The sequence below is a fragment of the Orbilia oligospora genome, assembly GCF_000225545.1.
Source record: "Orbilia oligospora ATCC 24927 unplaced genomic scaffold scaffold00079, whole genome shotgun sequence".
NCBI classification, from domain to species: domain Eukaryota; kingdom Fungi; phylum Ascomycota; class Orbiliomycetes; order Orbiliales; family Orbiliaceae; genus Orbilia; species Orbilia oligospora.
This window is the reverse complement of record NW_011645636.1, coordinates 788,636-802,820: the sequence shown is the minus strand read 5'-3', so window position 1 is coordinate 802,820 and position 14,185 is coordinate 788,636. Positions and strand designations below refer to the sequence as shown.

Genomic DNA, 14,185 nt, shown 5'->3' with positions numbered 1-14,185 from the left:
CTCCTGACACTGTGGGGAGCGCTGGGGGTGTTCTAAGAGGAGGGCTTCTTAACGCCGTCTCATACGTCAAATCCCCCAAGTGTGACGGAAGCCCTTTCCCCTCCGGCCCACATATTTTATTTCTCTTTCTCATTGCTTAGGGCAAGCTCACCACCAAGTTGGCCGACCTCATCCATCAAAATCATTCCTTCATCATCATCAACATCATCATCACCAATCCACCAAATCACATACCAAGCTACCAAGGCTTGGGGTACTTCTTGAGCTTGTACCTCCTTGATCCATTCATTCCAATCATTCTCTTTAGACCTGTCGATTCTATTTTCATATCCTCTAAGCTCCAGTTTCTTGTCTGTGGGGCTCTCTTATCCCTTCATCACTTCTCAAGCGTCCAAAAACGTCAGCTCCAATATCCTAACCCACCATGGAGCAATCACTTCAAACCCAAGAGCCCTGTCCACTCACCCTAGAGACCATGCCTCCAGAGATCAGAAATCAGATCTATGGCTGCCTTCTCGATAGTAGGGCTTGTGATAAGTCGATGGATACCAATGGTAAAAGTAAACCCCACTTCCACACCAGCATTCTCTATGTCAACAAGAAGACATACAAGGAGGCGCATGGTATTCTGTATGGATCCAGCGGCCCCATTGTCACCGTCACCTTCTACATGGATGGTATTGAAGCTGCTCTCAAGCGAGGTTTGGTTTCTTTCCACACGAGCAGGTATACCAGGTCGATAGCTGGGCGACAGCTTCACATCATTGTCAAACCAACGTTTGTGTCATTTACCAAACGAGAACCTTTCGTCTTCGTTCTCGTTGGGATGGAGGATATCAAGAGCTTCTATCGTTTCCTCAAATTCCTCAGTAAGTAGCAATTCCTAAGCATCAAAGGTTACAATCCAGAAACTTACCGGCGTGCCGCTCATAGACTGGGGCGAAAACGATGGCCGTGGTATCAGCTATGAGTTCAATTTTGAACCGTACCACAACGTTTTCGAAGATGCTCCTTCCACTTCAGATGCGTCTTCTCAGGTCCATAAAGATCTGGTCGAGGCATTTTGTGGACTTCGTGCCTCTTTTCAAACTTGCACTTCTAAGGGCCTCGCTAATTCCAATCTTGAGGCATTCTTCGTCGGGAAGCTCAATGACCGGGTTATTTGGCTCCAAGGCGAAATTTTGGAACTATGGATGAACAGTTTTGAGCTCTATCAGAAGGCCTGTCAGCTGTCAGTAGAAGGATCATTCGATGCGGCTCTCAGCCACTATGGATACATCATATCCTCGTACACCAACTGCATCGAAACAAATCCGCTGCTTCAGAGTCCAGATGCTTCTTTGGATGGTTCCATTGTTAGTCGCCTCATAACCCTCATCACTGCAGCACAAGCAAGCCGTTCGATGCTATACGTCCTTGGTTCGTTCAGTGATAAGTACAAGGACAGCATGAAAGCAAAGGTCAACTTAGCAGAGTTAGAAAAGATCCTCGAAGGGAACGAAGCAATGGTTGCCGGGTTCGGGGGCGCTGTGTCCTTGTTAATGGTTCCGAAGATGGTCAATTCAGCTGTCTGGCAGACTATTGCTGTGCTTCGTATGATTTGCGGGGACACGTCGGATAATATCGCCAATGCATGGCATTACGCAGCTGGGTTGGTAGATGACGAGGAGGAGAAAGCTAAGCTCCAAGGGTTGAAAGAACATGCCTTAGCAAGTGGCTCCCCGCATCTCAGGCTCGCAACACGCATCGAAGTACGTTGCCTATCCTGTCCTATCCTCATCCCAATTATGTTAACATACACTGATTTAAGCATTGATAAACAAATCAACAGATCGCCAAGATGTACATGCAGGATCTCCCTTTCCCAGTAAGGCCGTACGAGAAACACAAACCTGTCAAGAGTACCAGTGTTGTCAATGAACGGTACATTCTTCACAAGTTGAAATACACCGGCCCACTTTACCGCCAAGACATTCGAATGGGTGTAGGGAAGCGCAAGCTTCCTGACTCCGACGAGACTGTCAGATACGGTGACCGGGTCGACGGAAACCACTGCTGGCAGGTTCTGAATGATGTCAGGACACAAGTCTTGAGGTTTAGAGGAAGCTACGATTTCTCGGTTTGGGTTGGCCCAGAAAACTTTTACTTCAAAGGAAGCAACTCTAATATGCGTGACATGGGAATTCCAAGCCGAGAATTCGACCCTGGCTATCCGTTTGAGACTATTCGTTTCCCCTTTTGAAACGTATGATGTCTCTTGTTGTCTGTGATTTTATGTTCACCATGAGGGGCATGGATGATCTGTCTTTTTTAAAAACTCTTTACCTTATTTTTTCTACCAGGGCTTTTGACATAGGGTGTCACTCATGGGTCTGTTAACACGTTAGTGCCTGGATTCATGCAGTTGCAGCACGATTTTCCATGACCGGCCTGGGGTTCTGGCGTTGATGCTGGGGGGGTAAATCGAATGTTAACTAAGGGGTTTTACGTTGTACTTTTAAAATTCTAATGCAAGATATTCTATGCGCTATGCGCATCAAAAGCATCGATCCTACGTTTATCGTGCTAGCTACAGGTCTACAATCGTCGATACCGCGTTGCTTATGTGGTGTTTTGACAAAATTTCCCTTTTTGGAACCATCTATTGCCAAAAGTTCCTATATTGATTGACTTGAAGATGCACTAACTTAAAAGGTATTGTTTTTGTCAGATTGGTATGCATCTGACCGGAATACCTCCTGGCCACATATATAGCACAATTCCAACTGAGAACTGTCAAATATTATTAATTCCAAGAAGCCATGTAATTATTCATTATCCACTATAGCACTACACGAATGATTTGCATAAATATGTGTTAACATGTTTGGCGCACTCCATACATCAAGCTATCGAATGCAACATCGATACCCACAAGCCTAAGAATGTAAGATACATATATGATAGTCGGTAAATAATGGGTATTTAGTTTCGAGTATTCAATTGGAAGGAAACGCTCAAAGTCACTGAGTCGGATACAGTTTCTCAATACAGAACTACGAGTCCACGATAATGTCTTTGGTGTTGTGAGCGCGATAGGGATAGTCCATATACAAGGCGAAACCCGAGGAATGGTGAGCCGACCGTCGTCCTCTAGCTTCGAATAAATAAAACTTCTGTTTCTGATCTGGAACTTAGTACGCGGCCCAGCCAGTTTGGTTTCAAACTATCTTGTCTTCTTTGTAGCATGATAGTGATATTTTCCTCAGTAGAGCTCTGAGTTGTATAGTTCCACGCAGAGCTCCACACGATAGACTCATTTTTGCTTGGAGCATAACCATATGGTGTCCTTCAGTCATTCTATATCGTCGAATATATCTTCCCTTCAAGCATGCATGAAATATATGTTGCTGGTACCCATTGCAGGGTTCAAGGCACTAACTATGCTGGCGTTGCAGGGGTTATTAGACAGATCGCCATGTTGGACAGCTAAGTTGAATCCAGCGATATCGATGATTCAGCCTCGAAATTGTAAACGGTTTCCCCAGCCTCGTCAAAGGATCCCAACTAGCTGCAGCGATATGTATGTATCTGCATAACTTTTTCACTTCAACCCCGCTGAAAACAAATACCTCGTATTTTGTGAGCCAATTGGCAAGATTCCTAACATATGCTCAATGTTGGCCAAAAAAACTACCACCCAAGCAGAGGCGTACCGATACTCTTCGGAATTCGGCAAACCTCGAAGTAGTTGCCCGAGTCAGCGGCTGGCTTCGTTTCGGATAGATTCTCTTCGGATCTTTCCGGATAAAGATTCGAGTGCAGACCGGCCAAGCTTGGCATACGAACGATCCAAAGACTGCAGGCAGGCATGGACTACGAATCCTCGTAGGCTTGGCTGGCGTGACGCTTTGAAGAAACTTGCTCGAAATCCGGGGAGTTCAGTTCTTTGAAGGGCTGTAATTATGTATAACCGCCCATGCTACCTAGTTAGCTAGCATCGCCAACTAATAGGCTGCACCAGTTGGGAACCAAACTTGTTACTTCGTGTTAAATTAGTATTATCTCTGAGAAGAAAGATGGTCTATTTCCGGTGGAGGGCGCTTCATCTGATCCCATCCGGACGGTACTGTGTAAACTTTGCTTGGGCGTGTGGTACACTCCGGTGATGTCTGCCCCGCCGTTACCTGTTGTGTGCTAGTTGTCACTCCACCTACTCGTTACCTCCCCAAAGGAGCATCTTTAGCTGCTGGCTGCATATAGCCATGGCCTGGACGAGAGGGAAGCTTGTCGATTTTCGTTTTGCGTCAACGGTTAGCTGGCGTGCGTGTGTCACGGGGGCGCATAGAAGAAGAAGAAGTCGCTGTGGAGTTCCGAATTTATTGCTGGCCGCCCTTCTTTAGGCCTTTCAAAATCGGCCCCTCATCACCATCTCTAAAAAAGTATCACCACCACTTCCAACATTCCTGCTTGGTCATCACCACGACTTTTCAACTTCACCACTACCACCTCCCATTCTTTCTTTCGAGTTAACCGGGCCTCTCGAAGTCTTCATCGTTGTCAAACACAGGGACCTCCGTACTTGCACAAGCACCTGATCACATAACTTAGTTCAGTACATGCTGTGTGCCACAGCTCTACATACCCAGGCGATTCCACTGTGGTGATAGCCTTCCCCTTGTCCTCATCGCGGCAAAACGTCAGTGCTGAAAGTGCTCGTCCGACACTCCGACCTCACCACCACCGACTTCATTGCCGCATCTGCTTCGAACGACTCCGTACACAGCTTCCACGTGCTAGTTCTTCGTGCAGTACACGGCTGTCGTCCATGAAAGGTTTGTTCACTGCCAATCTTTAATTCCGTTGCCTTTGAACAACCGCAATTTCGCTTCATTTCCACGCCCAGCCCGACCCACGATATCTTACGCAGACTTCCCAGGGTCCTTTCCCCATAGAAACCTCCTCCTAACTAAGCCTCATTCTTTCTCTCTTTCTCCCTCTCTCTTTAAAACTCTCGATTATGATGAGCCTTATTCACAGCCTTACCCCACTAAAGCACGAAGCTGGCCTTTCGTACTTCTATTTTTGTCCTTTTATTTGAAGTCGAGGTGTTCAATGCTAATGCGAGATATTTCATATATCTGTCGTCTGCAGGACAATCTTGAGCAGGATATCTTGCAAACAAGGACTTAACCGGAATATCATTTGTCGGTGTCGACAACGCTTTAAATTCTAGAATTGAAGTCTGCAACCAACGATTAGGCAGTGGAGGGCACCTGCCGTCTCGAATCCGACGATGCCATTCCCTCTCCTTAAGCTTCTCTTCCTCCTGGTCTCTCTCGCCGTCCTTTTACTCGTCCTCCTCTACGTCTCCCTATCTGTGAATTTTCCATTATCGGCGAGCCCTTCCTTCTTCCCGACTTCAGCAATAATATCCCTGGCGGAGGATAATTCGACATTTTTCTTATCAAAACCAGCGGCTTTTGGACCACTACTGCCAAAGAAGGGGTTGACTGGAGAGTTGCTAGTCTTGCCGGACTCCGAGCTAGCGTGTGACGATGCTTCTCGGGATGGGTTTACATGGCGAGACGAGAAAGATATTCTGATTGGAAAGGAGATTGATGAAAAAACCGATGATCACATTGGAGTCAAGCGTGTCAAGGTACATGCTGACCTCGAGACGCTACAGGAGAGCGCTGAGATCAGTGGCAAGATAGTGCTGGTTGTTAGAGGAGGCTGTGGATTTTACGATAAAGTACTATGGAGTCAGAGGAGAGGTGCAATAGCTGTCATTGTCGGGGATAATGAAGCTCATCGGCCTCTGCTAACCATGTACGCGAAAGGTAGTTCCGTGTAGATTTCCCCAAATGATTGATTTCAGAGTTCGCAAGCTAACAACATTGATAGGGGATACATCTAATATCTCTATCCCCGCAATATTCACATCATATACCACAGCTCACCTTCTTACATCTCTATTGCCAAAACAACCACCAAAATTATCAAGTAGCAGTTCGTATCGACAAAGGCCTGTATATTCTCCAGTTTCCACACCCAAGCCAGAACGGGGAGGATTGTCATCCTACTTCAATAGATACAAGCCAGAAGATCGATCGTCTCGGGATTACACACCATACACTGTAGAGGAAACTGAATCAATAATTGAAAGCCCAGAACTCGACGATCCCGAGCAGATATACGATGAAATTACTCCGCCCGAGAAGCCAGCAGGTGGTGAGAATACTCCCCTCGGGCCACACGATGAGCAAGGTAATAGTGTCACTGATGGGTCTGTGGCCTTAGAAGGGTTTGGTTGGCTTGGGCAGAACGATGGTGAACCAGGCGGGGAACCCGACAAACCGGACATGTCTCACGGACTATGGATCACATTAACACCGACAAGACTCAGTAGTTCTCCGTTTGTCGATACATTGCTTGTGCTAGTCGTTAGCCCTGTGATCACACTGACAGTTGTTTATACAATGCTGTTGCTGCGGTCTCGGTACAGGCGGCGAAGATGGAGGGCACCGAAGAGCATTGTTGATCAACTTCCCGTGCATACATATCAACCACCATCGGACCCACCATCTCCATCTGCCCCGCAGAATATTCCTTCTTCGCCGGAAATTAATAAGCCACAAAATAGCGAAAAACTTACGCCCGGATCACTGGTGGTTTCGTCATTCCCAGATACAAACCAAGCTTCTACCGCCTCTAGTTCTCACTTCCCACAACTATCTCGAGTTTCTTCAGCCCCGCCGCCAACGATCGCTGGCTCCCCGAGCGCAAAGCAAAAAGCAAAGTCACCATATTCACGACGGAATATGCGAATCCTGCCTGGGTTCAAATACTTCCCACCATCCCCGGAATGTGTCGTGTGCTTGGAAGAATATGTAGAAGGTGTAAGCCAGGTCATGAGGTTGCCTTGTGGTCACGAATTTCATGTAAACTGCATCACACCTTGGTTAACGACCCGAAGACGAACCTGCCCTGTCTGCAAATGCGATGTTGTCAAGGCGCTGGGTGGTGGTAACGGGTATAGTACTACCAATGGTGGCGATGAGGAGAATCAGGCGGAGGAGAGCGATAGGCCAATTGGTGGAGTGGAAGGAAGAGGGGGCAGAGGAGCAGATCTTTGGTGGAGAACACTGCTAAGGGCTTTTGGAGTGGATATCAATAGGCCTGATGGTGACGTTGGCGAAACAACGCCATTAATTCATGATGAGGATGAGAGGAGGAGGGATTGAGCACCATATCTCCCTTTTTAATTCTTTCATTTCCTTTTTGGTATTGGGATCGTTGGGGTTTCTACATGAGGAGTGGGAACGAGGTTTATCGACGCTCTTAGCTGTCCAAAGGCCTAGGTATTCGCCTTTTTGTTGTTTTCTTTTCATTTTTATCATCATAGCCAGGATTGTAAGGGAAACCAGCGGCAAATGATTGCTAGCGAGAATTTGGGATTTGGGATTTGGGAATCGGACGGCTTTCTCTCGTTTTTTATCATCTCCTCTTCATGGCTGTTTGATATTTTTTTCTTCTTCCAAGCGTGTTATTGATTCCTACTTCTATTTTTTATATCACGGGAGCAAGTACGGCTATACACCTTAGCTAGGAAAGCTAGCCAGTGGGAATCTTTTCTGTCCGTGTGTGGTGTTTGGTCTTTGGGGGTGTGCCTTTTTTTTACCTGGCATGTGTAGCCTTGTAATATGTATGAGCGAAAGAATAGGCTTTTTTTTTGGATAGTCATATCGAATCCAGATGGATTGATGAGTGTGTCGATAAGTCATCTTGGCCGATTAGACGTAATTTCGAATCTCACTTAGTAGCGGTTTCATATATCTGCAGGTGACTTCATCTTCCATGGATATGTCCGTATACCAAGGCCCCACAACCAATTTCTCGACGGAACCGACATGATCTAGAGCTTGTTCGACTAGTTTCTTGGGAATAAGGTTATTGAGCCTTCTAATCGGTTTGTCACCTCCATGGATGACCCCTAGGCCGTTGTATACTTTAATCTTTGAGGTTTTTTTAGTCATGAAGGTCCGAAGCCATTGCATCGGACTAAGCTAACTAGATGCAACAAAGCCTCATCAAACCAAAATTTAGAAGGAAATTCGATGTATGTTTCGAGAATAATACTTATGTAATATCCTCGGATATTTTCCTCTCTGGTATTTCATATGATCCGGTGTATTTAGCCGCCAGAACGGAGTGGTAGTGATCCCGGGGAGGAAAGACGTTCATAGCCCTAATCTAGCTGTTGGAATCTGGATGTTGAACGACGGAAGGATGTGTTGCGAAGGGATATACAGGACAGTTGTATATGCATGTGAGCGGTGCAATAGTGACGTTCTGCTGTCGTAACGAAAGGGTGACGTCAAAACTCCGATTTATAAATTGGATGATCGTTAGCTATAGGAGTTCCGTTTTGTGCGATGGGACCGAGATGGGCATGTTCTTCTTGGATTCTGGATTGATTCTAGAATTCTTCCCTTTTTGAACTACTTGGAAATGTTTAATGGTAAAAAGATGTTATACATCTCAAACGACGATATTATCAAGACTTGAACATCGATATCGATATATCGAAGTACTTTGTCTTTTACGAATTTATCGGACACTTACGCCAATAACATCTCTCAAAAATGTCTTCTACACCAGGTCTTGTGGGTTATTCCCAAGACCCGTCTGGCACACCAGACCAATCCGAAGAAGCAGCTGCAAAAGAAGAATTCGAATCCATCAAGCCTCGTGCCGAAGAACTTGCAAACGATGCCCGAAAAAACGCTTCAAAGAGCGTAAGAAATGCATCTAACGCAGAGTATGGACCAAACCAACGAAGCGACGCTTTCAAACGTGGAGAAAAGATTGGAATTGATGTTGGGACTGAGAATTCAGCTGGAGGAACGGTAAGAGAACTCTGCACGCACCCATTGTCGATTAATAGGGGGATAAGGTACTGATATTGAGGATTGGTTATTGTTTTTTTTGTAGACTGCCGTTCCGGAGCCGGCGGATCGCACCGATAGCGAAAAGAGCAAGAGGTCCGAGAAGGTTGGGAGGGAAGTACCAGCGAGTATCAATCCTCACTCTAAGGAACCGAATCCTGGTGATTATTATGGGTCTACTGGTGGATACTAAGGAGGTTGTATTTTAAAATGTGAACTGCATGCATACTGCTCATGGTATGTACTCCTACTGCGATGGATCTGTAGGGCCTCCTGGATCCTTTGGGGGTTCTAGTAGAAGAATATCAAAGCGTACTTGTACAACTCCGGCTGAAGTTCCAAGTATTGCATTACGCTGTTGAATATAGCGTAATCCCGTCCGTGCTTCGTCTTTTTATGTATGTAAGATCCTTTACGGAGAAAAATTAATATACGAAATCTGTCGAAACCTTGAGAATCAAGATTTGAAATATGCTATGGGTGCTCCTCCTTTTGTTCAGCTCCTCCTAAAGCTAGCGTTTTAGTTCAAGTCCCCCTCGTTCCTTGCATCAAGCTCCTATCGTGACATTGAGACGCATACAAGAGTGGGTACTGTCCGTCTGTCCGTCCGACCTCGGGAACCAGCTGTTTTGAAGCTTTCGTCGGCCTGCGCGCTCGGTTCTCTCACCGCTCTGTTCACAAGCTCCTGAGACACGGAAAACAACCCTGAGCCGAAAACCACATGGCAGATTAACTCAAACGTCTTCGACAACATCGGGTCAAAATCTTCAGGAATTATGTTATTTTGGTATGACGGAAATGCAAATCGTATTGTACTTTTCGTATGTAGACGCCGTTTCCGCAATAGCAAAAGTACTTGCTAGTTTGAACCTTCCTTGATTTCTCTTGCATAATCGTTATAGCTACTGATATAGACTTTTTCATTCATTCTCTTTTACTATCCCAGCTGAAATTCTTGAGAGAAGTAACTCGCTTGGCATTGTCGAATGAGGACTAATTACTTTGAGTGAGGTTTCTCCAGGATCATGCCTGCTCTCTCCCATCCCGCGTGCCAGAACATCGGCTTCTTTGGATAAACAGGGATAGACCCGATAACAACTTTAATCTCGCGGCTTCTGATCGACATATTTTAAAAGTCACGAAGGGAGGGGGGGGTACGTATCAATAAGCTGAGGGCTCGAGGGTTTTTCTCTCCTGCTCGCTTTTCAAGATGTACAATGTTACCTCATAGAAAGCTGATGATATTGCAGGCGTGTACCACCTACAAAACAGCTAATTTGAACAAAACGTGTGACATCCCAAATTTTTTTTCTGTTGCGTCAAAGCTGGTGCAGATGTGGCTTTTACAAGGGGGGTTCCTATTGGTGAGTTTTAAAATGAAGAAGCGTGGTTGTCGTACGTAACAGCTGAAGAGGGAAGAGGCAACATGAAACGTATCTTTTTGGGGTCTGATGCCAACGGCTTGAGTTACAATACTTCACCATTCCAATCTTACTAACGTATGCAGGCGGATAGCACACACAATGAGAGCGGGCTGCAGATGGTCTTCCCCTCATGCACCGTCGATCATGGCGTCGTCCTTTGACGCTTGGTGTCCGTGTGCTCGCAGAAACTAGACTATGCTCACCTTAGTGCGTATAGAAACCAAGGCCAATTGAGTCAGCCATCGAAAGCTTAGGACGGCTCCACAATCCTCCCCTTTGAAACCGACCGAAAGAAAAAAATTTGTTAGCAGAACTCGGCGGGTTTTGACGTTGATATTGCGACAAGGTGAGTGATGTGGCTGGGAGGAGAACTCAGGTCCACATCTTTGCATTGTCCTGATAAACCCAAGAACTCTCTTTTCTTGAGTCTGCTTTGAATGCTTTTAGTAAGATGTCAGTCACATGAATCTCTTATGCAAGCGAAATCAAGGGTGGAATTTCTCTAACTTGTCGTCTTTTTTGCCATCAAGGATATTTTGATTAGCCACGGAGCGCCGAAACCACTAGCCCGACCACAGAGTCTGATCAAGCAGCGTTTCGGCGTAACGATTTTCCTGTGTGCATGGAAGTGGCAGGCATGCATCGGGGCCCATGGAAAATTACATACAGCAAATGAAGATTTTTAATTCGAGCTGTCAAAGCGAGGGGAAAGCAAAAGAAAAACGTGGGAAGATGATCCCCTTAGCATGCGGGAACTATAGACGACTTGCAGCCCCCAAGAGCAGAATCAGACCTCTCACAGACCCGCGTGATCCTTCTTGCACAAAATGTTACTCTGCATCCTCTTCAAAGTCTCTGCGCAGGCAGGGTAAAATGGACGGCGCATTCACCAATCAGATTGCGCCCAGGTACTCCACAAAAACGTCTTTCAGGGATCAAAACCAACTTCGGTTGGTCGGCCAAAACCAACTGATTTTCTGGAGACCCCAGGGACAGAGAGCAAGCACGCTAGTTTTTTTCGCCTAGAACAATACAAAGTTCAATGCGGGGAACAGGTACTGCGGCCACACAAGCTGCTATGTTTCGAAAGTACCGTACCAGCCAGGATAGCATTGCAAAAGCCGGGACCAGAAATATTCCAGTTCTTGGATGTCGGACACGGCACATGTTCATGGAAGGATTGCCGCGACCCAGAACTTGGGCAAATTGGCAGAGTCCCCTCTTCCATTAAACTATCCAAGCCGTCAGGGAACTTGCGTCTCAAGGGAGGAGGGTACAAGAACAAGATCTTTGTTCGGGTTTTGATCTTGCAATGCAAGCTTGAGCGCTGACCTCCTCGTCCTGTCCTATTTATCCATAACGGTCCCCAAGTCACTCCCATTCAACTGTTCTCGCCAATCTGCAAGTCTTGCAAGGTCCCTGGCAAGCCCTCATATCGAATCAACCAAATCCCCAAAAGTCACTTGAGAAGTCACTTGCCTTGGACCTATTTCGAATATTTCCCACACTAGCTTCGACGACTGTGGCCGCAAGCTAGCAGCGACGCCTCGACGCCAGAACCACCTGGATTTTTTTATATTAGAAGTCCGGACCCCAGACTTTTTTTCTCCAGTTCCGCCCCACACATACGCCGACGTTAACGTTGATTGCTGCTTGTGACTCCACCCGGCATCTGTCTTGCAAAAACTTGCTGGCATTTTGGAACTCTTTTCCTTCTTAGCCCTTCTCCTCGGCCCTGGGCATCGGCTCCAAGTAAGTACTTCCATGTAGTGTACCTATCCCTTGCAATTTTCCAAAGAAGACCCATAAACAAGACAGCGATGGAGTATATCTGTTCCCGCACTCCACGTTTCTTTTCCCTCCTTCCCTTTACTCCATCATCCTACTCCGGGCCCCATATAAAAAATCTCGTTTAGAACTGAAACTTACCATTGAATTCTTTCTTCCCTCGTATAAAGTGTTCGATAAAGTGGAGAAAGAAAACTCTCTAAAGCGACTATTTGGCAAGTCGCGGAAAGGTTCCAACACACCTTCATCATCGCCCACAGTGGAAAAGCATCAACCGTCGCTGGCGGCATTCCCACAGCCGCCGAGTAACAACTACCTCAACAGTTTCGACAGATCGAGTCGAGGAAGTGTCGCAATGTCAGATCAATCGCAGAGACGGGATACAATCCCAAGTCCTACAAATATTGGGAGAGTCATATCTACAAACATGAGTTCGACAGAAAGTCAAAGAGTGAGTATTCTAAATATCCACCAATTTGAATAATATCATGAGATTCAAACTAACAAATAATCTTTTAGGATGTCTTTGTGATGCCTCCTCCAAATCCTCAACCAATCAAGAGGCCTATCGGCGAGAAAATGTGAGTTATTACATGATAAATCCCCAATATCATAGTAATACATTTACTAATCACATATCTTTTCCAGTGTACGATGGCTCAAGTACGGCCCAGTCGACTGATTGTCTGGACAATCATCCACATCATAATACGAAATATCCCACTTTTCATTCCCTTTTTCTTATTTCCATAGGCGTTCCGCGTACGGGTTCGGACTTTTCCTTCCAGTTTTTACAGCGTGTTCATATATCAGCAAGGCCACACTGAAACATTGCGATCCAGTCGAAGCAATCGCACACATCATTCCTATCGGTTTTTTCCAACCATTTTGTCGAAATTAAGGAGGTTATTTTTGTTATAATATCTTTCCTGTAGGACCAGGACACAAACACACACAACTCTATTCTCTTATCCTTCCGTAGGATCTACATCACTCGCAGTATCAGGAGCTAGGATATATCCGATATCTAGATCTTTATTTCTTTCTTATCTATCTATCTATATCTATCTATCCTTAGCGCGCTTTAGCGAAGTCCAACTGGTCTCATATATTCTCTTTAGCCTTATTTAATTCATGAAAACGGTGACTATCCTTCTTTTTCGAGTTCACCAACGACAACCTTGTATTCATTTTGTGTATCTAATACCAACAGACACTTTTGGGCTGCTGCTGCTGTCCCACCATCACAATTATTTCCTTCACTGAACTCTCAAACGTATCTGTATATCTGGCAAAATTCAAACAGGTCAGAACACCCCCTGAGTTAGGAAACCTAACCATTTGTTCCATACATTTCATACCAACAGACATTATAATATAGCTGCACAGACCGCCTGTTCCTCTGCACACAAACCTTGTGGGGGGAAAAGAACCCACCCCCAAAAAAATTCCACAAAGGAAATATTTTTCCCTTTTCCAAAGAGTGTGGGAGATGTAAAACGAAATGTCTGTGGCTATATCACAACTTCTTATACATACAAGTGCCACAGCTATACAGCTGCGCTTAAACTCCTCCCGCAAAGAGAGAGAAAAGGGAAGAAAAAAAAAGGAAAGAGCAGTGCAAGCCCGAGTACATAGAGCATCCGCATGAGCGGAAGGGTCCGTACTGAAGATAGAAACTGTCACGGACAAGTCCCGATAATATATGTACATGTTTATGCATGTTTGCAGCTTGCTTTACAGATTGTTGCGGTTCAGCTACCCGGCCGTGCTTGCAAGCTTGCTGTGCCCGCCCACCACTTTGATCTTGCATTATTCTCGTACTTACGTGGAAGAAGATTAGAAGGAAGAGGAAAAAAAAAAAAAAATCCGATAAAGCAGCATGACATCGATCTCTATCGATCATAGCGCCCGGACACGCGCGGTAACTGAATATCACTTTCCCACTTGGCGGGGGGAACAGTTTATCTGCAGCTGTAAATACGATCTACTTCTAAATATTCTCTTTTTCTTCGTTTTTTTTTAAAACTGGGAAAGATTCCT

The 14,185-nt window shown here is 45.6% G+C and overlaps 3 protein-coding genes across 3 annotated transcripts; all 3 read left to right on the top strand.

Moving 5' to 3' along the window:
- Nucleotides 1–424: 424 nt before the first annotated feature.
- On the top strand, nucleotides 425–2,242 carry AOL_s00079g261 (uncharacterized protein; the record flags this gene model as incomplete). Its single annotated transcript, XM_011124136.1, has 3 exons — nucleotides 425–869; nucleotides 934–1,751; nucleotides 1,832–2,242. 3 exons carry the CDS (start codon nucleotides 425–427, stop codon nucleotides 2,240–2,242), a joined length of 1,674 nt encoding a protein of 557 aa, XP_011122438.1.
- Nucleotides 2,243–5,275: 3,033 nt separating this feature from the next.
- On the top strand, nucleotides 5,276–7,226 carry AOL_s00079g260 (uncharacterized protein; the record flags this gene model as incomplete). The annotated part of the gene is made up of 2 exons (XM_011124135.1): nucleotides 5,276–5,822; nucleotides 5,887–7,226. The coding sequence occupies 2 exons, from the start codon at nucleotides 5,276–5,278 to the stop codon at nucleotides 7,224–7,226; spliced, it is 1,887 nt and encodes a 628-aa protein (XP_011122437.1).
- A 1,401-nt stretch (nucleotides 7,227–8,627) lies between these two features.
- On the top strand, nucleotides 8,628–9,123 carry AOL_s00079g259 (uncharacterized protein; the record flags this gene model as incomplete). The annotated part of the gene is made up of 2 exons (XM_011124134.1): nucleotides 8,628–8,891; nucleotides 8,977–9,123. The coding sequence occupies 2 exons, from the start codon at nucleotides 8,628–8,630 to the stop codon at nucleotides 9,121–9,123; spliced, it is 411 nt and encodes a 136-aa protein (XP_011122436.1).
- Nucleotides 9,124–14,185: the final 5,062 nt, after the last annotated feature.